Here is a 26,608-nt window from a genome sequence, read left to right as displayed (position 1 = left end):
CAAGCTAAAGGGTAAACACGTAAAGACCGTATTTCCCCCAGAGACTGACCATCCTATCAGAAAAGAAGTTTAAATTAAAAAAGTAAAGCAGTTTTCTGATCGCTCCGTTGAGCGCTAATAGGCCGTTAATTTTCTCCTTACCAATCATTTCTCCTTTTGAATCTCCCAATAAAACATTGATGAGAAAGAAACAGAATCAATAATGAAATGCACTCACAGTCTTTCTGCGCAGTTGTCTGGTCGGTCCAGATACCCTCCATCCATGACGAATTTGAGGACCTGCTCGTTCGACAGCCCCTGGTAGGGCTGCTCAGCCAGGGTGCTGATCTCCCACAGCACCACACCAAACGACCTGGAACAGGCAACACACAGGTGGTGAGGAGTAGTGCTCCTAGCTTTGCTAATAGCTCCGGCACGCATGCAAATCCCCTCTTAAAACAGATGGACATTCGCCGACTCTGACAAAGAATTACCATGTGGAGTAAAACTGAAATAGGCATGTAGGAAAAGCCGAGTGCTATTACAAAGGAATCCTCAATTTATGGGTGGGGTCTATCAGATTTTCTCTTCTTCCAGTGGTGCATATGCCAGCCTTCTGCAAAGTCACCTGCCTGAACGGAGCTGTGGATGCAGGTCCGGCCAAGCCCTCTAAACCCGATGCCTGGTGGCAGCCCAGGCTGTGCATTTTAACAAGGCAGGGGGTGACCTGTGAGAATGATGGAGAGACACCGACATCCGCGCCCCCACCTCCACGCTCTGGAAGGGAGGGAAGACTCACCAGCAGTCCGAATGAGCTGTGAAGACCCCGTCCTTCAGGGACTCAGGAGCCATCCACCTGACTGGGAGCAAGCCCTTCCCACCTTTACGGTAATAATCCGTTTCATAGATGTCCCGCGTCATGCCGAAGTCTGAAACATTCAGAAAACAAAAGAATGCAGAGCTGCATTGGGTTGCTCGTCATACTTAGCAGTAAGAGAGTAAGGTTTGGACAGGCAGTATCAGTGGGAGCCAGAAAGGAGTTACCAGAAAGAATGCAATCGTTGTGTACGGGATCTGCTATATCCATGCGGCTTGTCTTTTTTTATTTCAAGACAAAGAAGGGATCCAGCTCAAATGATGGATCCAGTCCAATTTATCTTGCATAACCCTTACAACAGGTTCAATGTGCAACATATTAAGAGTGCTGTCTCAGTTGCAATGTATCTGTGTTTTTCCAGGAGTCTACTGTTCCCAGTAGGCAGACATCACCGAGGCAGTCCCCTCATCATCAGAGGGCATTCAGAGTGTTTGCAGACGAGGCCATTCGACAGTACCTCCAATTTTCACAGTGAAGTCCTCTGCCACCATGCAGTTTCTTGCTGCTAGGTCCCTGTGCACGAACTTCTTGGCATTCAGGTATGCCATGCCATCCGCAATTTCTGCTGCCATCTGAATCATCTCCTTCAGAGTGGGCGGAGGGCGGCCAGGGTTATTCTGCACAGACAAGAATAGAGATCCAAAATCAAAATTGTTTTTTTGCTCTGAAGGACAGACGCGCCGATAATTTCAACCAAGCCAGGACACAAGGCCGCAGCAGGACTGCGGCCTGCACAGCTGAAGACCTTGCTTTCGCAGATCTACACTAAATCCAAGTTAACCAGGAATAATGCTTCAGGACTGACATTTCAAACAAGGACCTGAATGAGAAAACTGAGAAAATAAAAGAATGCACAGCTGCATTGGATTGCTTGACACAAGCTCTGAACAGTAAGAGAGTCAGGAGCGACAGTCAGAGGAAGCCAGCACTGGGAAGGATGAATGCATCAATGAGATAATTGGATTAATGAGCTACTGGCAACAAAATGAGCAGGATGGCCAGAACAGCCTGCTCTCACCTGCACCCTGTCTTGCAATCTCGTGTTGTTTTTCTCAAGTGACGCCAGTCTTTTCTGTAGAGCCACACACTACACAGAACCCCTGCTGTAAAGCAGGTGTCGGTCATACCTCAGCATCAGGCCGCAGGGAGCGCAGGTAGCTCTTCAGATCTCCGTGGGTCATCAACTCCATCACCACCAGCGTTGGCTGCCCCTTGGACACCACTCCCAGCAGACGTACCTACAGCGGCAGAGAGCCCATTACCACCCCTGAAGGTTCTCCTCTTACCCACCCGTCTCCCTCTTCGCTGTTTAGAGCCTTGCGTGAAGGAAAGGGTTCTTCCAACAAACTGTCTTTAAAGTGCCAAAATCCCACAGCAACAGGCTCTGAAATCAACAGAGACACCCGCGCTTCTCTGACAACCCTTTGTTCTGTCTGGCATACGTTTGTATCAGAAGTTGCAACTATATATTAACATCATAATAAGGGAAGCACTATTACTTTCAATTAACTAAAATTAAGGATGCTTTTGGGAAGGCTGTGCACATAAATTAAAGTTGGAGAGATTTTATATTTTCATGAATTATGATAAACTGTGTCCTACAGGTAAGGTTAAAGCTAAGCCTTAACTTACTTTCTCTGGTATATTTTAAATGTTAAGAAAATGGTAAGGCATTGACATTAATTTAATACACAATTACTTAAGAATATAATATTAACTTATGATAAAAAGAAGCGTTGCCTATTAAATAGCTTATCAAACAGCTGCCAGAAGAAAGAAAGGCAAAGTGCCTGCTTCCTGCTCTTACCACGTGGTGGCAGCTGAAGGACTTCATGACCGAGGCCTCGTTGAGGAACTCGATGCGCTCCCGCAGGCTGGCCGACTCGTTGACCGTCTTCACCGCCACCCTGGTCTCAGGCTCCCCCTTCACGATCTCCTTGGCGATGCCCTCGTACACCATCCCAAAGGAGCCCTGGCCCAGCTCTCGGAGAACGTCGATCTTCTCCCGCGGGACCTCCCACTCGTCCGGCACGTACACTGCAAGCAACGGGAGACGCGCACGCCGTTTCAGCCGGGCCCCACAATCCCCCAGGGGTCGCACAGCCGAATCGTGCAATGCAAAAACGGAGGCCATTTCAGAGCCAGTGTCTGGGCTTGTCACAATGAAGATGTGCCAACACTTGTCAATTTTCTCGGCATGGCGTCAAATTACATGGAAAACCTGAAAGCACTGAATGATAACAACCCTGTTTAGAATTCAGCTCTATTTATAGGCCATCAATTCTCTACCACAGCCTTTTTCAAACAGGAAAAGAACAGTGAAGAACCTCAATTCATGACAACGGGTGGCCTTACCGTCGTTGGCACTCAGATATTCTGGGTTGGAGGAAGCGTAGAGAGGTCCAGTGGGTCCCTCAGTTTGTCTGGAACAGGAAAAGCAACATTCTGTCAGGTCCAGCCGCTACTGCAGCTCCTCGTCCCAAACGAGGTGGGAAAAGGAAAGAATAGGGCTCGAGCCTTCTCCATGTAAAGGTGTCTCCAGTTCAACCAAACTCTGCCCGCCCCACTGTCTGGCTTGCTACCGCCAAAAAGCAGGCAAACACACCCCAGTCTCCAGTCAGATTAGTATGTCAGTGGAAATAGAATTAACTCTGCATCCCTCCTTTTTCATTGATTACTGATACACTGCTGTGTGCAGAGCTCTGTTTTGTGGATGTGAGAGGACAGCCACCTTGGACAGCTGTGATCAATCCAAAAGATCACCAGCACCCAGAACAAAAGGGCTTCAGGTTCTGAAGCACATGGGGACTGCAATCTGTCTGCATGATGTTCAAAACCAAAGACAATCTACCAGGAAATGGTCCTGCGTAGAGGCAATCCATGGGCTTGGAACCCCCAAAACAGAGTGCTGCACACACCAGTGGATCAGTTATTAATGCAACACCAGGGCTGCAAAGTTAATCACATTTCCCCTGACACACCAATCTGACTGAAGTCTGGGATGGGGAAGGATGTGAGAAGGGGCTCCCCAGTGATGGTGGGGGGGTACACATAACTGCACGTTGGGAGTCTGAATTGCTACAAAGCAAAGACTTTCCTAGTACAGATCCAAATTCATCCTTCCCTGACCCCCATTTACAAAGGTTTTAAAATGGGATTTTTGGGCAGCCCTGCTCATCACTGACATATGAAAACCGAAGGACACTTATGCGACAGGACCGGGTGATCTAGCCTCCCCCTTGCCCTTCAACATCATGCAGCTCCTTTGGCTACTACCCACAATTCTAGACAAGCCCTGCAAATGAGAAGAGGTCTGAAAGCACTCACTTCTTCCTCACCACCATGAAGACCGCGCCAGCCACAACAAGAATGAGGACGATGCAGATCACAGAGCCGATGGCAATCTTCATAACGCTGGATGGATCTCCTGGGAACAGGTGTAAGCCAGGAATCACGAAACCACAAAACACTCACAAGTGACAGAGCCCCTCTCAAAGAAGCTAGCTTAAACCTGGGGAACTGCAGTTTACCGTGGAAGAGGTGAAAGACACAGGAAGGGAGTTTTTGGGAAAATCATCAAGGTAATACTCCTAATTTAGAACTGTTTTTCAAGGCAGTGCTTCCATATTTTTTTTCCCCGAACTATAAATATCTGGTTGCTCTCAAAGAAATAGTTCAACACAAGACTCACTGGGGTCCTGAACGTAGAAATACGTCGGCTCTGTCCATGACCCATTCCCTGCCAGAGACGTGGCACGAATCCGGACAGAGTAGTTCCCAGGGTGCAGAACTCGCAGCTTACAGCCTTGATCAACAGAATAGCTTTTCCTGGACACGCAGTGATGCAACTCCTGGAAATGGAATTGGGAGAAGTGTTTAATCCACATTGATTAAGCTCTATCTTTACCAGAGATTCAAGTGGTAACGCTATATTATGGGGAACTCATAATTATCTGATTAGAAATAGAAGAAGATAAATACAGTCGTCTAGGGTCCCTTATGATTTCACCTCTAGGTTTTGTCAAAAAAATATGAACGAGCAATTTCCAGAAGAAGCTTAATTGTATCACATCAATACTGTAATTTGAGAACCTCGATAAAGATCCACAAATAACGTATATTATATAATGCTTGAAATAAGATCAAAAAAACAACACATTCTGGAATTTCATGCATTTAAAAAAGCTAGCCAGCCTGATGAGACAGTCTGGTTCACAGGAATCTTATCACACAGCCTCACATATTCAGCTGTTTTGTTTCCAGAGGCATGACTATAACTCTTCAGAATAATCATCTATTTTCAACTGGGGTGTAATATACTTAATCCAAGCATACTTCTAAGTTTCAAGCAATTAAAACTTCTCACCACTGAAACAGAAACAAAAGTACATGTTGTCAGACAAAATCGTCACCATGACACTTGAACTACCACATGGTTCAGAGGACCAAAGACAAAGTTGTATGTATACAGGTGTGAGAGACAGACCTCACCCTGCCAGGTTCACTCTGTTCAAGCGGGAAGATAATTAATCACTAGGCCCTCCTAGAGACCTGGAAAGATATACACACACCTGTGCCAGGGCACGCTTACCTCTGAGTCTCCCAGCCTCTTGTAGTTGACCTCATACAGTATGATCATGCCATTGGGAGACTTGGGCTCCTGCCACCTGATGTGAACAGTGTTCGTCAACACTTCATGAGTCACTTGGCCCACAATATCATCGGCCTTGTCTGTGGGACAACGAGACACAAAGCTGCTCAGGAAGAGGAATTGGCTGCAGGCAAGAAAATCTGCACAATGTCCGCGAGATGCACGCTGCCTGGGTTAAGTCGGAAATGAGTCTTAAAAGCACGACAGCTGGTTAAAAAACAAAAGTGCTAAAACCGACTGCGATTCAAAGACAAAATATTCTGATAGACGTAGCATTTTTAACTTGTTTTCTCTTGAGGCTGTGCTGGAGTGCTCTTCGATGGCCTGTCCTGAAACAACCCTGGGTTAACTGCTGAACTATACTGTATGTCATACAAACTAATAATGCTGTCCATTTCCGAACATGATTCACACGGAATAAGGATAGAAGCGATGTGCTCTTTTCCTTAAAAGAACAGACCTCTGTCAGAGAATCTTAGAATGATTTATTGTTAGGACAGCACAACTCTTAAGTACGCTGAAGTGTTTTTGAGCGAGACGGAAATGGCGTGGCCTGTGTTATTTGTAAAAAAAAAAAGAATTCCGATCGCAACACGACGGTCAGTGTCAGTGGGAACACTGAGGGAGGAGGGAGGAGAGAATGGCGCAAGGTCGGTACCCTCTGGCATGGTGCGGGCACTGACGTAGGCTGCCATGCTGCAGCGGGATGGATCAGTGGGGTGGTTGCAGGCGTGGATCTCGATCTGGTAGCTGGTGAAGTGGCGCAGGCTGGAGATCACGGCGGACTCCTTGGCGTGGACGGTCAGGACCACCTTGGCGCCCTCCTCTTCCTCGGGCCCGCGGGTCGTGGAGGCGTTGGGGAGGGTAGACGGCGTGGTGAAGAACCGCTGGATGGTGCTGTTGGCCACGGCGCCCAGCGACCTCCTGCGCCTGGAGGGCCTGGGCCAATGGACAAAACAGAGGGAGTGAGAGAGGAGGGTGAGGGGGGCGCAGAAAGACGTCCGACTGCCCCAGCCGCCCGAGGCTGCGACCCTTGTAATCCCTGAACCCTGGCCTGGGGACCCACACACCTGAGCTCCTGCATAAATAACTGAACCCTTGATAGGCCAAATCGCAGGCCTAATCTGAGCTCCATTTTCAGTACTTAAACACTCAGGGCGCGTCCTTGTAACTACGGTGCTTAGGTAAAGCCGATCTCCATCCTCTGAGAAGAAAAAAACCCTGCCTAACCAAGCAACCTGCTGCTTTGATGAGAGACACATTGACCTGACACATTTCAGTGCGCTTTGCTGCAATAAAAAACCAGCAGGTGTGTGGTTCCCCGGCACCGGCGCTGAGAACCTCTTGCTTCAGCTTTTTCTTATCACGAGGTTGGGTGCATCTTCATTTCATCGGTGAACATTTCCATTCAGGTTACAAGCAAAGATTACACCAAAATTAACCCCCCAAGACCAGCATTAATAGCTGACATATGGAACAAAGAATAACATGTTTCAATGCAATTTCTCTAAGACTAAGCGGAAGACAATGGAAAAAACACAGAACAGAGACTTGTTACAACGTTACCATCAAAACACTGTTCTGCCTTTCCTGCACTTTCCAGCTGAGTTCCAGAAGAGCTAAATAAAATTACATGGCAAGGCATAAGAATGTCATGGCTATGTATGCAACAGTTTCTGAAAGATTATCAAACTGCTTGGAGACTTACGCTTAAGCCAAATGATTCCAAAAACAAAAATGACAGGTATTCAAAAGGTAACAAAATCTTTTGTCGATTCATAAACAGCTCTTGCATATATATCAGGGGGAGAGCCCTTATTCTAAAGCAAATGCAAATGGATATTAATAAATAAGGAAGAAGGGCTCAAACAGCACCAGAGGGCCTGGTTCTCCGAGAAACCATGTGTGGGAACGTCTCTTCGCCACTAGATGGCACCCAAGTCTATTCCAGGGAGTATCTGTTTTTTCATTCTCATGTTGAATGGATATGAGATACGGAATCCAGCACCGACAAGGAAAATGACAGCACTGGGCAAAGGTTTTTCCATGATAAAATCTCAGTCCGTAAGTATGCAGGGAAATCTATAACAGCCCATAAGCCACAAAGATAAAGGCCTAATCAAAAGTGAAAAAAGTCCACCTCAAAAAGCTGGTCTAGATCCTGGAATTACAGTTTAAATGAGGCAAGACCTCAGACTCTTCAGTCTCCGAAACACATGGGGAAATGGATACATGGAAACAGTGGCTTCAACCCTAAAGCACATGAAATAGGTCAGAAGATCAATTAGCTGGATGTTTCTGGCACTGATCACTCGTCCCAGGTGGGATCTATGTTCAAGGGTTGCTGAACACCGCCTATCTATTTATTACTTAAACCCTGTGAACAGTGCTGCAGGTATTGAAAAGTGAAAGTCACTGCATTTCCATCCATTCTTAAAAAAAGTCACTCGTCCTCGGCAGGGGCTGCTGAAACCCAGAGCCCACCACAGCAGCATACCCTGGTCGTGATGCCGGTCCATGTCACAGGGCCTGTGTATGGATTCACACTCAGATGCGACTACACCCTGGACAGGCCGCTAGTCCATCACGGCACAGCTGACCCCACTGAACCTTATCTGCGGGTCTTTGTAAGGCAGGAGGTAACGGAAGGACCTGATAAAGACCCACCAACAAACAAAAACACTGTTTGCCCAAAGGGGTGCCCCAGGTTCGCAAACAAACTCGAGACCCAAGAGCTGCGCGGCAGCTTCACCAATCACTATGCCTTCATTGCACCCGCTGAACTTCCAAGTGTAAGACAACAAAACCACGAAAAACCCTTTGTGACCCTTCCACAGAGACTGAAGTGTGCTAGGGATTTCTATGAAAGAGGTTGAGAAAAAACTGGCGCCAACATTCGGCACAAATTTTGCCTCTTCTCGCTGGATGATCTAGTCATCACCTCTGCCACAAGGTTAAACCCCCGCAGGGTCCTGGTCTGCAGGGCTGCTGTCCGGATGACAGACACACAGACTGGCATTAGCAAGAATGATCACAGCCAACTGGCCCCATGGGTACAGTTATGGGAAGAAAGGCCTGCATTTCACACACCAACGACACTACCCTGGCAGGCCCGACATGTGGGAACCTCACGCCAGTGGGTGCCAGCAAAGACTGATAATCAGGCATACCATCCCACAAGACCACATGGCCAACAACAGTGTTTCCCCACATTAACAACTGCCAAAGACTGGGAAGCTAAAACAAAGGCAGTTCACATAATGCTAAAGCACAATAAAACAACTGCATGTCATTTTACAAATTAAGGTTTTTTTTTGCAATGACAAAAGTAGCAACTCACATTTGACAAGGTAAGCACATTTTTGATTGAGATCATATTTTACCATGACTTGCTTCAACACCTAAAACCTTTCTTTCCCCTTTTTCTTAAACTCAGGGGTAAAGGTCTTAGCTCTGTCACTGTTCCACAAGCTCTGTGTCCTGTATCATCTGTGGAGACATCTTCCACGTATTGTTGGGACACTGTGTAGCTATTAGTGCCATGAGCAAAGAGGCTTCCATATATAGCTTTCTTATTATAGAATCATTAAAGCTTTTGAGAATCAGCTGCTTGAAAAAGAAAGGATGCTGAAGCAAATCTCCAAATTAAGGCACCAAATTACAGAGGTCATCAGAGCTTTTATTTTTGCCGGCAGGGCGAGAAGAGTGCTGTCTCTGCCCAACGCCGTGCTTACCGATCCTCGTTCGTCTCCAGCCCTGCAGAAGATGTTCTGTGAAAACAAGAAACCAGCCGCGTTCAGGGCACCTGTTTCTCCCACCTCTATCCAAGCCCGACCGAGATACTCCACCGACTTGAAGACCAGGCCTGAATACATGCGTTCGCCTCTGCACTGGGTGTCAAGTAAACCCTACCTGATGATAAAGTGCAGTGGGGAGAGGCGGGGAACAGGGCTGAATAAAGTCTTGTAACTTCAGCTTGGAGGGCCTCTCTTTTAAGGGGGATGATACCCAGGAGATCAGATAATTCCTGCTCTTACTGGACTGCAAGGTCTGGCTGTCTCCACTCAAAAGGATCACATGCTGTTAACTGTCATTGGACTTGTTTTTAAAAGGGAAAAAACACTACAGAAGAATTTGCACTGCCTGATGGCATCTACATGCACAAACACATGAACGGCCTGGAATGACCTTCATCTGATCAGACTGCGGTTGTGCAGAGAACTCTCTCGGAGTTTATGTTTCTTTAACCCTTTTTCCCCTCCATGTTGTACACGCATGATTGACTGATCCTATTGCTGAATTGATTTTAGAAATAAAATAATATCACTTTATTAGCCCTATGCCATTTCTTGCATTAGGAATCGTCTTTTCGCATACCACAGCTTTCTCTCCATGAGACACATAGATACACAGGGAGACAGGGAGAGAAGCCTGGGGTCAGAGCGCAGGGTCAGCTATTGTACAGTGCCCCTGGAGCAGTTGGGATTAAGGGCCTTGCTCAGGGGCCCAACAGAGTAGGATTCCTCTGCTGGCTGCGGGATTTGAACCTGCAACCTTCCACGCTCCGCCCCATGAAATAATGTGAAACAGGACCAGATATTTTTAACAGGATGTTTCTCTCACTGGATGCGTCTTGTTTGCAGGAGATGTAGGTGAAATTTCTGGACAGGACCTGCTGACAGGCCAGGGATAGAGATGGGGTGGCAGCAGTTATCAGCAACCTTTTGCAGATGTTTTGGGAAAAACTCCAGAGCTACCCTCCAATTGAAAAGAAAATCCTTCTTTTTTTAATTCTCTAAAAACCCTTTTGTCAGGTTGGTTGGGCTGGTTTTCGAGGTTAAATATAAACGGAAGATTTTAACAATGAAATCGGAGGATTTGAGGAGAAAAACAAAACAAGAAAGAAGAACGACTTGAAATGTGAAATCCCAACGCGCAATCTTAGGTTTTGACTATCGAGGCCTGCTCTCTGCCGGGTGACTGAACACACACTGGGATAAAATTAGGACCAGGAGTGACAAGGGGACAGAGGCATCTGAAGAGCCGAGAGTGACAGCAGGCACATGCTCATGGGGAGGTACCTGATCTCGAAGACCTCATTGTGGAGGTAGTTCTCGAAGGTCTTCCTGTACTCCGACTCCTCTGCCTCACGCTTCAGCTGCGTCTCGGTTTTGGGGCAGGAACAGCACCGGCCCGACTGGCCCGGCTCGTCGGTCTGGTTCCACTTCTGCGCCTCTTCTGTGTCCTGGTGCGTGGGGGCCCTGGAGGGTAGCTTCATCCCTGGTGAGAGAAGGAAAGTTTTAAAAATCAGACTGAAATCAACCCAAAAGCATGGACATCCGTACCTGTCCGAATTGTTAAAAGGCTGAAGATAATTCCCTTGGATCCACCCAGAAACAGCCGATTTGGATCAATAATCCACCAGCAATCAAAACTAGCAAACTGGGCCTAGTTCTTCTTCTCAACCTCTCCCACGTTCTTATGTTCGTAGACGGACAGAATGTAGAACAAAGCGGTGTCATGTCCATGCATAAGCAAGGACCTCCAAAGATGTATTCCTCTGGCCTCTGCTTATCCATTTTACTAGTGATCTGACAACACAAAAAACAACTTCTAGGCAACCAACATGAAGACGCTGGCTCAGGCCTGGTCCGGGTGCATCACCTTCCAGCTATTCTTACAGATCACTGAAATCACCCGTTACTCAAAGAATAGGAAAATGTTTCATCAATTGATCAACTAAGCAAGTCACGTTACAATAAAGGGAACAACCTGCTCCTGTCTAATCTGTCTAAATTTCCCACTGGCTGTTACCAATCGTGGCCTCCTAATAATCCCCCTCTCTGAACTGGCTTCATCACTCTGCTCTCCTCCCCACTGAGAGCTGGTGTGTGGGGAGCGGACTGGCGCATCATCCAGGTGGGGCTGCACACTGGTGGTGGTGGAGGGGATCCCCATTACCTGTAAAGTGCTTTGAGCGGGGTGTCCAGAAAAGCACTAGATAAGTGCAAAGAATTTTAATTATTATCAATCTACACGCCACATGAGCCCTAGTGAACATTAATCTGGTACTTTTATCCTAGTAACTCATGTAATCCACGGTCAAGATATGGGTGAGCACCTTGCACGAACACTGTAAAATGAGCTCACTGCAACACAACCAGGCTCCGGTCAGTCCCGCCGATCTCATCTGACTCCATGATCCGGAGTCAGAGGCATAAAGGCGCCTCTCCCAAGTCCTGCACCTGGCTCCCGGGCGACGGCTCGCGCCAGCAATGGAAAACGGACAAAGCAAAGGGAGCTGTAGGCAGCAGTGAAGGAACTTTTCATTCCTGTGCTGCAGGGCGACCTTGCTATCTCCACAACGTTCCACAAAGGACGCAATGCAGCGAGCGACCCTGGCTAAGCAGGATCACTTGAGAAGAGGCAAATCAGCTTCAGTCTTTCCACGACATCTGTCACCGCCGGCTCGGGCGACATTTTTTTTTTGAGGGGCCCGTATTTAGACTTGCTTTACAAAGTCCGTGAGGTAAAAGCCTTTCTCCCCCTACCTTTCTGGCAGTAGTCGAACTTGTAGAGATCGCTGGCCTCGGGCTGCTGCTGACAGAAGACCAGGTAGTGGGTGATGTTGCCGTTGGCGTCTGTGGGGGGCTTCCACTTCAGCATGATCTGAGAGGAAGAGTTGGAGGACGAGATGGGATCCAGTGGGACCGAGGGCTCTGGAATGCGCCAAAAACAAACAAAAGAGAAGTATTGGTATTGGCCTGGTCCCAGTTCTCAGAGCTCAAGACTGAGATTAGGCAAACAGCTCATCTGGTGTGAAGGGGTACCCTGAACCCACAGTGCGTTACCCTGTTCAGAACCGACGTAATCACATGAGGACTTGCAATCTCGATGGCATGTCTTGTCAGACAGGGATGTGGATAAGTCCATCAATAATGACAACCTCTTAAACAAAGCTGCAATGCGTCTTGCACACATGATGAACCACGTCGTCAACTCCAGGCCTACTGGTGCACTACTTTCTTGTTTTTCTGTTCTGCACCATGATGCCCTATAAGAGCGTGATGTGAACTCGTCTCAGCTGACGCCTGGAAGGCCAGGTTTCTTACTCCTCATTGCCCTGTGAGTAAGACCAACCTGTTCCAAGAGAGGTTCAAGGAGAACCGAGAAGAAAGACCAGGTCACCGAAGGTCAGTTCAGCTTAGAGGAAACATCTTATACAATTTCGCAAGTTTGTGATTAATTGCCTTTTTTTTTAGAGCTTGTGCTGGGACCTTGAGCAATGACGAGGAGCTCGTGGAAGCCAAGCTTTAATGGGGATAATGGCCACCCTTTGAGATTCCCTTTCACCCTTCCACCTGTTTCTTGGTTTGACCGCTCGTCGTTTCAACTTTCAACGGACGAAATGAGAAGTACTGACTGGTGGCGTTGGTGCGGACGTAGATGATCTCGCTCTTCGCCCCGTGGACCTGGTGCTCGTCGGAAGCGGACAGCAGGGTCTTGACGAAGATGGCGTACTGGGTCCAGGGCTTCAGAGGATGGATGAGGTGACCGGGCTCCACCTGGTCCCGGCCATCCGACGCACGAGGCGGCGGGTCCACATCAGCAATCACCCAGCTATTGGATCCACACGCGTCCTGCCCATCAAACTCGGTCACGTTGCGATAGGGGCTACAAAAGAACACAGGAAACAAACACCGGCTCAATAAACAGCACCCTCATCCATCTTCTGCAAGCTCTAATTGGTTAGCATGTCAGCTTCGGCTCATGGTGAACCATAGCTTTTCACAGAAAGGCCTGTGATTAAAGGACGTGACTCAATCACAAGGTCTGAAGTGCAGTTCAGGTGAGGCGCTGCACAGCCTACATCTCCTCCTACATGTCTCTGTACATAGTTGACAGTGTTAAAACTTATCCAGCTCGGTACGTAATTAGTGCTGTGGGGCGATTAATGAAAAGCAGGCTAACAGTTGCACTCAGGTTAAGTACCGGGCCCTGGTGCTGTGGATGTTAGCAACACCATCATTACAAGGTCTGAGGTGTGGAAGCAGGACACGTAAACATGATATCACCATGCTTATCTAGGTTAGAGAATCAAGGATATCTAAAATGGTGACTAAACAACTCATCCTAAGGAACCTGAGCTGCAGACCTGCTTAGTCTCACACTGATATAGCAACGTCTCATATCAACAAGTTTTGACAAAAACATCATGGCTTATGAGAATGAAATCCTGTGGTGATCATCAGCTGTATCTTACAGGTCTGAGGTCTGTCACCATCACATTGCTAGCAGAGCACTTCACATTATACTCAAAGACAACCCTGTATTACTGTTTTCATGAGGCTTGCACTTCACACAGTCTATAGCAACTTCTATTCAATGTAATTTAGCAAAATATCACCAAAGATTATTTTTTTATTATTTTAATGTCTCCTCGATGAAAAATGCAAATTCAACTTCAATGACGCTCTACCATTTACAAAACTACTGGCACTAAATGTTTTCAATCTGTTATTCCAGTGGTGAACAGGAATGCTTGAGTGATTAAGGGGAACTGTAAATGAGGTGTTGTGCACAGACCTTATTGAGGGCTGCCTTTAAGAACTTTTCTATGTTCAGTTTATTACATGAATGTTGCACTACTTACGCCTCTTTGTATAAGACCATAAAACCCAGTAGATCTCTGTAATCCGGTGGCCAGAATGGTTCCCATTTAATGATGATCTTATCAGACAACGTTCTTATTTGGGTGAATTTCAGGACCTGGGTTTCACCTGGAAGGAAGGCAGAAACAACACTGCTGTGAAGAAGATGCTCCTTCACAACGTTTGACACTCAAGGTTACAATTACATTTTTAGCTACTGGCATTTCTTTCTTGAGAAGTAACATCATGGAAAGCCAAGATGTGCTGGATAATATCAAATGACACTGAAATAAAGCAGCCTCTGTTCCTCCTGAGCCTGCCACTCACACATCTTCAGTTATACTAGTGACTGGTTAAATGAGGTCTTCACTCTTCCAGGTCAGAAGACGACAGCAAAATGGAAAGATGAAAACAACAGTGCCTGGGCAGACTAAAAACAATCAGCCCTGACATTCCAATATTCCTACTGTGACAGTGGACGCAAAAACCCATTCGTATCTGGTAGCATGACTGCAGGATGCAGACATACATGATGCTTGGTCTCCATTGGTCTTCATGGAGATGTCGTTCTTGATGTCGCGGCCTTTGGTCCCCGTCACTTCCTCCATCTTCCTGATCTCCGACATGCACAGCTTGGAGTTGAAGTGGAAGAACATCCTGCCCTGGAGGATGGTCATGTTGTGCTTGGACCAGTCCCACAGCTGACGCAGGTTCTGGTTGTCCAGCGCATAGAACGAGAAATTCCTGAAAGCAGCAGATGAAATAAATTCAATCCTGCATCCCCGGGAAGAGAACATCCCGTGCTGTGGGAATTCTTCATGAGAGAAACAGGACGCTGTCTTGCGCCGATTCAGTTATGTTGAGCCTCAATAAGTACAGCAACGAGCAATGGATCTGCCCTGCGGAACAAATTCTGCAAGGGTTTCCCTGCTCTCATATATAGTACACAGGGTCAGAAAGAAGTCTGTCACACTCTATTGTCCTGTTTTATGATGTGTTTGTGGGTGTTTGTCCTGTCCTTCCATGGACAAAAATGGGTAACGCTTTTGAGTGCTAGGTCCTTAGGTCATTAGGTCCGATTACATCTACTCTTAACACCTTGCAAAGGGAAATTACTTACTGCAGCTGTTAAAGCATGTTAAAGTCTTACTATACCTTTTGGCAAAGGCTATATGAAAAGATCCCAGCAATTACTCTAATATGTTCCACAATGTGGTTCAGTAGTAATACTGTAGTGCTGAAGAGGTGCAACGTATACAGTCCCACTTCAACATGCACTACCTCTTAGAGGGCATTTCGAATTGGAGGCAGTCAAAATCCAGGAGCTTTACACCACTGGCTTCTCAGTCAGGCACAGGTTCCCATAGTCTTAACTCGCATATTGAGCAGAATCACTACTGCAACCACCTCACCAGGAGGTTAAAAGTAACCTGTCCCGCAGTCTACAACCTGACAGCCCTTCTCTGTCTGAATGGCTGCCTTCAGATTCATATCAGTAATATCCCAAACTTAGCGAACCAGGGCTTGCTCATTTCAACATGCATGCTTGGCTTAGTGAAGCAGGGACTGCTTCATGGGTTGAGAAAGCACTTGGAAGAACAGTGCCAGATCACAACCAAAGCCCCTTCGCTGTCAGTGAGCAGGACACCCAAAAGCTTCATGAGAACTGAGACCGTGCTGACAAACCCGTACCCCGACTCCAGAACCTCCCCACGGATCAGCTTGAGCTTGCGCAAGAAGGACAGGGACACGAGCGCATAGGACCGGCGGATTTTCAGGTAGCCAGTGATCTCCTCCAGTTGCCCCAGGTTGGCTTCCAGCTCGGCCGCAATGTTGTCTGAAGGGGGAACAGAAGAAATGGTTATTAGGAACGAGTTAAAGACTGGAGTGACCAGTCAGCAGCTGGCCTGGTCTGAAGGCAGGTAAACACAAAAGGTCTCAGTCTGAAAGCCTATGGGAACTTCTAATTCTCCCATGGTCAAAGGTCTTTTGTTTCACTTGAGCTACCCAACATTTTATGTTTTTGTGTGGAGCCCAGTGGTTTCCACTACTGCTCCAGATGAGCACCAGTCCAGCATGTTTCAGAGGCAGCCTTTAAATCAATTGTTAAGGGCCGGGAATGAATTTAACCATGGCCAATTAAACAGGTGGTGTGTGTTCAATTAAATAATTTACAGATCACAGGGCACAAAAAACAGAAAATCCTTCAGCCCTCCAAGACCTGTGCTCCCTTCAATGAAACATTACTTAACTGATTAACTGATCAATAGGTTATGTCAGTGCTCCTATTCTTCAAACAGCAAGCGATAAAGAATAACCTGTAAGAATAACTGAACTGGAACTCTCCAGGACCAGGACTGTAAATCCAAGGTTCAATCTCAAAGATAAAGAGCCACTAATCTTCGACACAACTACCTGTGTTGACTAAGACACTTGTTGGCCAAGTTCATGTGTCAGCAGCATTGCTGTTGTCAATCTTCCTAAGGACACTTAAGCAAGTGAGCTCCCAGCTTACTTCCACCACGGATGTTGATCACCAGGCTGCCGTTGAGTATGGTGCACCCACGCAGAGCCTGTGCTGCTGTCACAGAGTCCACAGTCTTCACACCTGTGCACACCTTCGGACACAAGCCGGCACAGGGGGTGCAGTTCAACCTGCAATTAAAGACAATCCAGCCATCAATCAAGGTCTCATTTAACAGCACTTCTTTTCACTGCGATTGGGTTCGCAGAGCACTTTATAAAAACATTCACTGATGCTAGGCAGAGCAACAAAGCTAAGTGAAGGCTTGACATTCAGAAAGCACAAGCTAGTCAGATAAAAAGAAATGTGTGGCTTTTCCAATAAAAGTTCCCTTTTCTAATAAAACACAAGAAGCTCTGTGATGCATCAGACAAGACATATGACAAGTGAAACTGTACAGTAACTTCAATAGGATTTAATGTTAACTGGGGGCCAAGGAAATTGATTTGACTACTAACAGATAAATGGGCTGAGCAAAAAAAGGCTTTTTATCTTGTGGGCAGAGTGGAGTAATCAAGGATGATCCCCCTCAACTTCACACATTGCTTGAAATGTACCAGAGAAAAACATAAGAGCTCATTGTTCCCCAACAACATCTTGACCTTCAGAAGCAGACAATCGTCTTGTTTTTCCTTTTGGCTTGTTTTTGTCTTCTTTGAAACCGCACAACACATTCCTTCCCGATAAAGTGCCTGCCTGTCACAGTGCAAATGTTTGTTAAAAAAAACTAAACATAATGGCCATTTTGTCTTTGCCTAGAAAAAAAAAAATATAGAAATAAAATAGTTTCCTCCTCTGATGCTAGATAAAATAAAAATGCCAAGAATGTTTCTTTGAACCTCACAGGAATGGAATTAATTGTATGACAGGCATACCTCCGTTTTTCACATCATTTGGTAGTGCAGATAAACTATCAGTGAAATGGTTCAGCCTCTGTTGAAATATGCAGCTTTGGTAAAATAACCAAGGGTGAACCGTCTGACGCTGATGTCACAGATTGGCAAAAATACCAAACTAACTTGAGAACACATGGCTTCCTCTCAGAGCGAGCTAGTAGAGTCTAGCTGTACTGACAAAACCCTTCAAGGCAGTGCAAGCTGGCTAGTGTACATCACATTAGTGATTAAAAGAAAGCACAGCCATTTTTGTTGGCGTCTGGTTCTGCCACATCTCACATCATGTCCCGGGATCAAAGGTCTCAGGAAGCTACTGTTAAGGGCTCCCCTGTCTGACAGTGCAAAAACAGCTTCACTTCCAAAAGCCACCACAGAGGGGCAGGAGCTAGACCTTGTTTATACACTTTGCTCATCACTCCTTATTGAAATCTGCTCAGATGCACAATAAGGAGTTGCAAGCAGGTCGGGTCTAAAATGGAAAGAAAAGTGTTTAAGGACTAGACAGAGCAAAGCAGTCCTTTTGCTTCTGTAATTTTTGAATTCCAGAAAAGAGCTCTGTGTAGCTCTGAATGGGACATGGCACCAAAACAGGTTGCAAAGTTCCCAGTGTTACAGGGTCTCACGACGAATACACCTCTTTTAATCCAATAGAAATATTGCTCGCGACTTTGAAACAACTTAGCCGACAAATGCTACTTGTTAACTCGGCATGCTGATCACTGAACATTTCCATGGTGAAACGCCTGCTGCACAACTTATTGGCTCGCACATCGAAATTACATCAGTCATCACAGTGACTAGTGAGCAGGAAGGGCCACGTCACAAACCTTTGCGCTCGCCCATGGCAACACTGCGACCACACAGTACTTTCACGGAGTTCGCGATTTTGTGCTTTATTCTGAATTTGTCCAACGTTTCGATACCGTCAATGAATTTATTTCCGTTGCCAAGATTTAAGAACCGGTCTGAGAAATTGGGACTGCAGCTCCTCCCTTTAAGTCAAAGAAGGGTCTGATTGTGTAGCTGAGGGCTCAAACAGGTGTTGGGCTGGGGAGCTCCCGCTCCAGGGGAACAACCATGCAAAAAAGGGAAAGGCCTCGTCTTCCAGGTATCCATTCACAAAACCAGGGAATGAGATAAAAACAAGGCAGCAGACAGTTCATTCATAAACGAGATTTTTTTTATCCTCTCACACAGACAATCCCAAGCCCCGACTCCCTCCACAGTCTCAGCAGCCTGAAGGGAACATATGGGTTTGAAACGCAAGGGAAAAGGGCCTTTGCTGGAAGCTCTATCTAATCCGCCGGCACTGTTCTGGTGATGCGCTCCATTCTGGTCATGTGGCCCAAACTGGGCCGGGGAGGAAGGAGGAGGGGTGGGAGGAGAGGGCAAATGAGAGCCTGAGAGAGCGAGGGAAGGAGGGGGTGCTTTCGTTGTGAAGCTGGGCTTATTGCCGCATGACTGCTTTCCCGAACCACCCGGCGGCGCCGCCGTTGACTCTCGCCCCCAGCTGGACGGAGAAGACGAGCAGGGCGACGTCGAAGGCAGCATTATAGACGCCCGCAACGCCAAGGACCGGGGAGAGAGCCCCAGCGCGCCGGGCGACGCCAGCCCCCTCGATGAGGGGGGACAATGGCATCAGAGCGCGCTCTTTCAGCCGCCTATTACCAGGAGACAAAGGCCCCGACCGCGGGCAGACAAAGGCCGCTATTGTTCCCATGTGGCTGTGGTTTCCCAGCACAGCCTCCCATTTGCCGCGTTAATGCTCTGTTTATAAGCGTGCAAATAATAACCACACATGAAGCCTTGCTGCACGAGGGCGCGCGCATCTCAGGGTGCCAGAGGAGGAACAGAAAATCAAAACAGCTCCTGATTGCCTGCCACCTTTAGTGGAGCACAGGGCAAAGAAAACTCCAGGAAAACGCAGCGGCTCTCTTCTGATGGTTCTTTGACTTTCTTGGCCACGTCGCAGGGTCAATAAAATTTACCATGAGGCCATTCTTGTATTAAACTCACCTGCCAAGTGTTTGTTTTCACTTGCAGGAACTGGGGCGTTGTTGACACAGACCTGATATTAATATCTGTCACAAACCTGATTTATTGCCCACATTAATACCTGTTACCTGATTTACTGCTCACTTGCCGCACAAAGGAAAGAAGATTTTAGCTCCAAAAATGTTGGGTAGTGAACAATTTCTGCATGAGAAAAACTCCCCCCCTTTTCCCTGAACACTGTGTTTAGCTTGTCAAAAGTCTTGGCAGTTAAGCGTTAAATCCTCAGGTGACGTGAGGAGGTAAAAGAGAGAAAAATACGGGAGCAAAGGTGTTCGCCAACTCTTGACCCAAAAGAAAGATTTGCGGAACCGAAGGGGCAGATTTCCATTCGCTTTGAAGCTGTGAGTACATCTGCAGCTCGGTTCTACAATCTGAGCTTCATCCTGGGATTCAGTCCTGGTAGAGGAAAAAAACTGAACTGAGTGCCTCGACAAAATGTGTCTGGGGGAAAGGAGAGTGAATTCTTTATTGCCGTCTCGGATGTAAGGAGAGGCAAGATGCCACGAAAATGTTTAGAAAGCAGACTTGCGGACACTGCCAAAGACGTCTCCCAGCAGCTATTAGGAGCAGAGGGCTGTATTCCAACAGAGGTGTCCTGATGCAATGTCTGACAGTCTTATTTATATCGGTCTAGTGTACAAAAATTTCGACAAAAGGTAAAAGATGTCAGAGCTCTTCCCCCTATCCCTTGCCCTGACGAGACAGCCTGTGTGATTTGCGCAGCTGCTAATGGAATTTCGCCGTCTTGTTTTCGATAACGAAGACATAAATTACACCAGGAGGGCCCAGATTTCGCAACAAAATGGGAAGATCCGTAGGGCCTGCCTGACATTGAGAAACGCTCATCTCCTCCTTGCGTGTCTCACTGGCGATCTTCAATGTTCCCTTTAAACCATCTACGGCACGCCTACTCAGTAGTCACTAGCTCATGTTCCAAGACACAAAAAAGAACACGTCCTTGTTTCTGCAATGCAAAACTGAAAATTCTGGTGACCCCTGGCGAGGCAACACGTCGCAGAACCTGTCCACCTGCTCTGATGCTCTTTACGTACCCTGTACAAAAGCTCACTGTAAACAGACAACAGGAAACGAAAAGGATACAACCCTTACGTGAAGTTATGTAAAGTTACGCAAACAACAATTTTGTTTGCCTGGTACTTAAAATGCAGTTCATCGAGTTTGGTGTACAAACTGCCGGGCGTCTGGAACAACCTGCCCAGCGGTGCTGTCCATGCCAAAGCTCCGCTCAATAAATGGCCGAATGAGATCCTCCAATCAGGTCAGGAGGCACTACTTTACACAACGGGTGGCGAGAGTGTGGAACAAGCTGCCTAGCCATACTGAAGGCGATACCCTGGCTTCTTTTGAGAAATGGCTGACTGAGATCACCTGATCAAACCCTCTTGTTTGCAAACTATCTAATGCACTGCAAAATGCAATGTGCGACACATTGGGAACATATAACATACATTACCAGTGTAAACAGGGTAGAATTATGTCGTTTGTAATCCCCATCTATGCCTCCCTGACTTTTTTTTTTTAAACAAAACAAACCAACAATTTAAATTTCACTATATGGAGCTTATCAATACCCAGTTTTAATTAGGCTCCTATTAGTTAGTGGTAATCCAATGGAAAAAGAAAAAGAGGTTTCACTTTAAAAATGCACACTGCATTTGCATCTGCTCCCTCTCTTGGTGGTCTCAGCTTACTTTTCATTGCTAGAGACCTTCAAGTAACCAAGCAGGATCTTTGCAGGCAAATGGAAAAACGTTCTTCTGCCATCCTTGTGTCCTGTCTACTTATCTGAGTGCAGAGGACAGTTAACGCATGTGCCCCAAAGGAAACTCAACATCACCCCTGACGAGAGCCTTTCACAGCCTTCTTGACTTCTCACTTGTTTTCCTTTCCTCTGCTGCCCTCTGCTTCAATGAGGTGCTTCGTTTAGTTCGATAACTTCCTGGGAAGATCTCGGGTAAAGCAAGTAGCTTAATCTTTCCTGTTCACACTCGCTTGCACTCATTGACTGAGCGGCTGCTGTGATCCGGCTAACGCTGAACTATTTGGAAATACTGACAAGACGCTCACTGCACGTGATGCGCCAGCTGAGCCTGGTGGTTTTTTCTTCTTTAAATTTTATTACATTTTAAGGTGAGGCTGCGAAGGCATTTTTAATCACCCAAAAAAACAAACTGAGCTTTACAATTCAGAAGACTTCATGTCTGCATGCAATGACTTTTTAAAACTTGAGAACTTGGACAGAGAAACCCCACAAGCCTACTTTTGAGATGAACTTAAGCAACCCTAAACAAAGACCGAATTACGTCCTTGAGACCGATTAGCAAATGTTGTAGCTGTACTTTTTTATTATGTAAATGAAATGGATGATCCTTCGTTAAGCCGATTAAGATTATCGCAAATTTGACAAGCAAATCATTATGCTAATCCAGGCATTTCTCAGTCTGACTGCCAGCCCGTTTCCCTGCATTGGATTCACCATAACATCTTCAATTTCTGAATTCCCTTTTGCGGAGAAGACCAAGAAAAAGTCGCTATTACTATTAATGCATATTAACTATGGCACTGCTGCTGCGCCGTCATCTTAGTGGAGCTACACTCACCAGTACCGCCACCGCGCCGCATTCACTTCATGCAAAATGCTATACTGTTCTCAATTCCACTTGCATGGTTTTATATTCGGTTCATAATACACTGCCTTATCCTGTGTGCAACCTTTGTAAATGACAACTTTGATAAAGGCCTGAGCCAAAAATGACATATGATAAAAAGTCCCAGTGAAAGCAGCTAGAAAACAATATCTGAACATCGTAATTGTATTAAATGTCGATGTGAATCATGCACTCTCTCCTGTGGTGGTATTGGTGCGTGAGCACTGAAAACGTTCACAACTCTAGGAAGAGTGGCGATAATGAGAATATGCTTCAAGGGAGACTTGCTGGATTTCTTATCTCAATACTTTGACACTTTGTGGACTGAACACGAGATTTCAAGCCTTTTCTATAAGAAGTCAACTCAATTTGAAATTGGAATTTGGAAAAACTAATGGTTTTATAACATTCATATTGTTGACGATTTATTCGCATTAACTTTATTTTTTTTTTAAATACAAGGGTGTTCAGACGATTTATAAATCATAATTTGATAGGAGGTGGAACCCTTTGTGATTAAAGAATCCTACCTTATACATCAAGGATGTATATATGCAATCAAAGGCTGATCAAGGGCTTGTGCACACTGTAACACCACAGGTGTTAATAGATTATTTGTGGAATGGAGAAAGTGATTGATTTTACCAGACAGCACCTCAATTTTCTGGGGGAGGGGGGGTGCATTCTTTTTCTCTCTATCAAACATATCTTGCCATGTGCCAGCAAGAGTTACGTTTACACTGAGCAACGATCTCATCGCATGTCTCGGCTCTATTCGGATACCGACTACAGGACCCTCCCGAGCGCCAGCTCGTCTCCTTTCTTCTCTTCCAAGTGGACGCAGGGAGTTTATCCTCATAGATTAATGCCCAAAAGGAGTGACTCGATCAACGCAAGGCCTGCACAGGAGAGGGGCGGAGCACTCACATGGTGGAGTTCATGGTGGTGTACCCGGAGGGGCACTCGGGTATGCACTCTCCATTGTGGATGACGTACTCGTCGCAGCCCGTGCCCTGCTTGCACTTGTTGTGCAGGTCCTGGCAGAACTTGAAGGAGATGCAGCGCCAGCCCTCAAAGATGTAGGAGCCCGCTGGGCAGTTGTCCACGCACGCCCCCTGGTGGAGGTAGCGCCGGCACGCCACGCACTTGCGGGGGTCATTCGGCGCCGTGCAGCTGCCCAGGCACTCGTCGTGGCAGCACTGGCCTTCCTTGGTGCAGGCGCGGTGCTTGCAACTGGAGGGGCATGCTGGGAGGAAGGAGAGAACAGACAAAAGCAGGTTAAGCGGCCATCTTTACGTGCCCCGTCACGCGAGCTAATTCTGCAGGCGCGGGCAAGGCTGGCCCTCTTGGAGCTGAAACAAAATGGGCTACTCATCACGTGCGATTAACCTCCCTGAGTTAATCGATAGCGCTCCAAGTTCGGAATTGAACCCAGGGCCCCTGCGCCGTGAGGCAGCAATGCTTTCTACTGCGCCACCGTGCGATATAAGGATGTAGCTCATGTAACTGAACTGCTTGTGGGACTGCAGCTGCAGGTTTCTTGCATCGGTATGCGGCAGATGAGATGGTGATCCATAAAGCTAATATGTATATTATATATTTGGCACACATACACACTAATTTGACCAGCAGACGCTCACAACCCCGAATTAACTCCATCTGGTCACAAGACGCTTGGACTTGATTGGCTTTGCTATATAGGAAAAAGCTATCTTTTGCAGCAGGTAAAAGAGAAAACATATGTCACCAAGGGTCCTTTGAAGATTGAGATCTGCTCAAAACAGGTTAGCACTCCTTGCTGCGATACTGAAGCTGCAGGCGTGTATTCCAACACCCAGACCCCGTTGAGCCCCAGGAGCTTCGGCACTAGTGCTTTTGTTTACCAGCAGGCAAACCCTTACCTGGTTCACTGCACAAAAATGATATCATACTTCTGCGATTTCTTGCCAGATTTTAAACGCACTGCCTGAAATGTGGCCACCACCCCGGCTACCTGAACAGGACAGCCATAACCTACTGTGGGAACCTCCAATTGTCCAGATCACAAATCGGACATCACAATTTGACAACCCTTACACACACACACACACAGATTTTCCTGACACTCTCCAAATGAATGAAGCTTGTAAGGATGATACGGCAATCGTTACAAGGCAGTGTTGTGAAAAAGGTTTTATGGTGTGGAACCTCAAGACGGGGCCAGAAGCTCAGAGTGATAAAATATCCCTGCGTGTCTTGTCAAAAAAAATAATAATCCCACCATAGTTGGGTCCCTAAATAGCACTGTTTGAAGAAGCCATTTTTATAGATTGCTCACTCGTCATCAATGCGTCATTAAATGGCACACAGCAACAACAATGAAGACCTAAAGAGTCAGAGCGATGCATCTTTATAGTAAGGGAACAAGTAATAGGTTTATTCCATGCTAAAAAAAGAAAGAAAGAAAGAAAACAGTGTTTCGGCCATGGAGCCTTCTTCAGGTGTTCTTCACATCTGGTGTTCAGGTGTTCTTCACACCTGAAGAAGGCTCCACGGCAGAAACGTTGCGTTTTCTTTCTTTCAGCATGGAATAAACCTATTACTTGTTCCTTTGCAGCCTACGCATGCTGACGCAGCTCCCCACCTGAACTATCTTTATCGTAAGACACCTTATCTACAACTGCAAGTTCCATCTCCTTCACCACAGAACGCTTGCTGGCAACGTGGAGAGGAAGGAAAAGAAAAATATTTTCGACTGACTGCTGAGCTCAGGTTTCTCTGTAGGAAGAGAAATGCCCTATAGAGAGGCAGAGGGGGACAGAAAAGAAACACAGCTCTTAAACCATCCGAGAGGTTAACCCTTCGATGAGTGGGGTGAGGAGAAGTCCGAAAAGACCAGAGCAAACAAAAAAAAACAGAGATGCACAGTGAAGTCGCCGTCATTGGCGGGACCATGCTACCTGGCTACATGAAACACTCTCACACTGAGCAGAGCACTGAGGCCCAACCGGGGCACGATGAAGTCAAACTCAGGGCTGAGTATGGAGGTGTAAGTAATCAAGACCCGAATGGATGGCTGCCTGATTTGTAAAGTTACATAGGAAGGTGTGTGGGGAAATATGCAAAAGCCTGTCCTGGGACTGTACGTGCGCAACTGATTTGAAAGTCCGAGACCTTGGAGCAGGAGACCGCGCTCACAGTTCAGTGACAGATCTGTTCAGCTTCGTTAGTGTCATGAAAGCCTTCAGTCATGTGACGTGAGGTCAGCCCCTGCAGGAGCAAAACAACATGGACCCCTCTCTCCCTCTCGCCCAGAGCTGAGGACGGCCGTCGCACTGCCTGTCTGCAAATCACAGGGAGCCGGGGAGGAAGGGGGCTGGGTGGGTGTTAGCTTAAAGGAGGAGGGGGAGAAAGAGGGAAAGAGGGACAGGGTGGGGAAAGCCCATAAACAAATACAAAGAGACCACAACTCGCACATCAGGACAAGAGTTCATGAAAAGGTCCCGTGTGTTCTGTCTGGGAGCTGTTTTGTCTTCTTTTTTTTCTCCGTCTTTCTCTCTTTTTTAGCACACTAACAAAATGCCACATGCTTCCCAGCCTTTTCTCCAGGCAAGGCTGTCTGCAAGCTGTGACCAGTCACTTGGGCTCCAGATCCCTGGAAAACTCCAGGCCAGATCACAGCGCTGACAGGAGCGCCGCCCTCACCCTTAACCAATGTATTTGCTGGCTGTGGAAGGCAGCCCATTCAATGGCTTCTTCCATCTCAGCATTGGAAAAAAAACAGCCCGACGTTAACCCTTGCCGGCGTGGGGCCTGTCTTTGTAAAACAGCCAGGGAGCAGACAGCGGCAGCAGTAGCACGTTACAAGAATAAATGAAGGCAAAAACTGCTCGGATAGTAGGAACCTGAGCTCAAATCACCCCCTCCCCCCAAAACACACAACACACACGGAGTCACACTGTCTACAGGAAAAAACACTGCAAGAGTTAAGCGAAAGGATTATCTTGATCTCCCTGCTAATTTGTTTTCCCTGTGTAAAGTGGTTACAAACTGTAACAAAAAAACACCTATCGCTGACTGTCGGGAATTTTTCTTTTTAATCTGTAAGAAAACTCCTTCTCAATCCTGTTAATATCTTCTACAACAACAACTCCATTAGCCACCCCCACATCACTTTCTTTAATTAAAGGGATTTAGCAAACCGCTGGACTGTTTCTTGGAAGCACATAACCTTTTTGCCAAGTTCAGTGATAGGGATGTTTCGCTTAATTAAATACTGGAAAATGTATTTCACCAGCACTTTTCCTATAAGCTGTTTATGCAACAC

At 46.7% G+C, this 26,608-nt stretch overlaps 1 protein-coding gene across 2 annotated transcripts in view; it reads right to left on the bottom strand.

The window, feature by feature from the left end:
• LOC148639157 (insulin receptor-like) overlaps positions 1 to 26,608 on the bottom strand; it is a 105,724-nt gene that overhangs the window by 10,031 nt on the left and 69,085 nt on the right. The window contains exons 3-21 of one of the 2 annotated variants that reach the window (XM_088622204.1): positions 23,230 to 23,548; positions 16,674 to 16,813; positions 15,851 to 15,995; positions 14,688 to 14,902; positions 14,161 to 14,287; positions 12,931 to 13,181; positions 12,059 to 12,226; positions 10,589 to 10,787; positions 9,242 to 9,277; positions 6,166 to 6,446; positions 5,448 to 5,587; positions 4,548 to 4,707; positions 4,184 to 4,283; positions 3,212 to 3,279; positions 2,664 to 2,893; positions 1,984 to 2,094; positions 1,314 to 1,473; positions 779 to 908; positions 218 to 352 (exon numbers count right to left, since the gene is read on the bottom strand). In XM_088622204.1, the coding sequence (XP_088478330.1) occupies positions 218 to 352; positions 779 to 908; positions 1,314 to 1,473; positions 1,984 to 2,094; positions 2,664 to 2,893; positions 3,212 to 3,279; positions 4,184 to 4,283; positions 4,548 to 4,707; positions 5,448 to 5,587; positions 6,166 to 6,446; positions 9,242 to 9,277; positions 10,589 to 10,787; positions 12,059 to 12,226; positions 12,931 to 13,181; positions 14,161 to 14,287; positions 14,688 to 14,902; positions 15,851 to 15,995; positions 16,674 to 16,813; positions 23,230 to 23,548 (3,115 nt within the window). The remainder of the gene's footprint in view (positions 1 to 217; positions 353 to 778; positions 909 to 1,313; positions 1,474 to 1,983; positions 2,095 to 2,663; positions 2,894 to 3,211; positions 3,280 to 4,183; positions 4,284 to 4,547; positions 4,708 to 5,447; positions 5,588 to 6,165; positions 6,447 to 9,241; positions 9,278 to 10,588; positions 10,788 to 12,058; positions 12,227 to 12,930; positions 13,182 to 14,160; positions 14,288 to 14,687; positions 14,903 to 15,850; positions 15,996 to 16,673; positions 16,814 to 23,229; positions 23,549 to 26,608) is intronic. The other variant, XM_088622205.1, reaches the window with a different exon arrangement.

Source organism: Lepisosteus platostomus, chromosome 27 (assembly GCF_059453375.1).
Source record: "Lepisosteus platostomus isolate fLepPlt1 chromosome 27, fLepPlt1.hap1, whole genome shotgun sequence".
NCBI lineage: Eukaryota > Metazoa > Chordata > Actinopteri > Semionotiformes > Lepisosteidae > Lepisosteus > Lepisosteus platostomus.
Note: the sequence above shows the minus strand (reverse complement) of the source record. Positions and strands in the feature narration are given on the sequence as shown.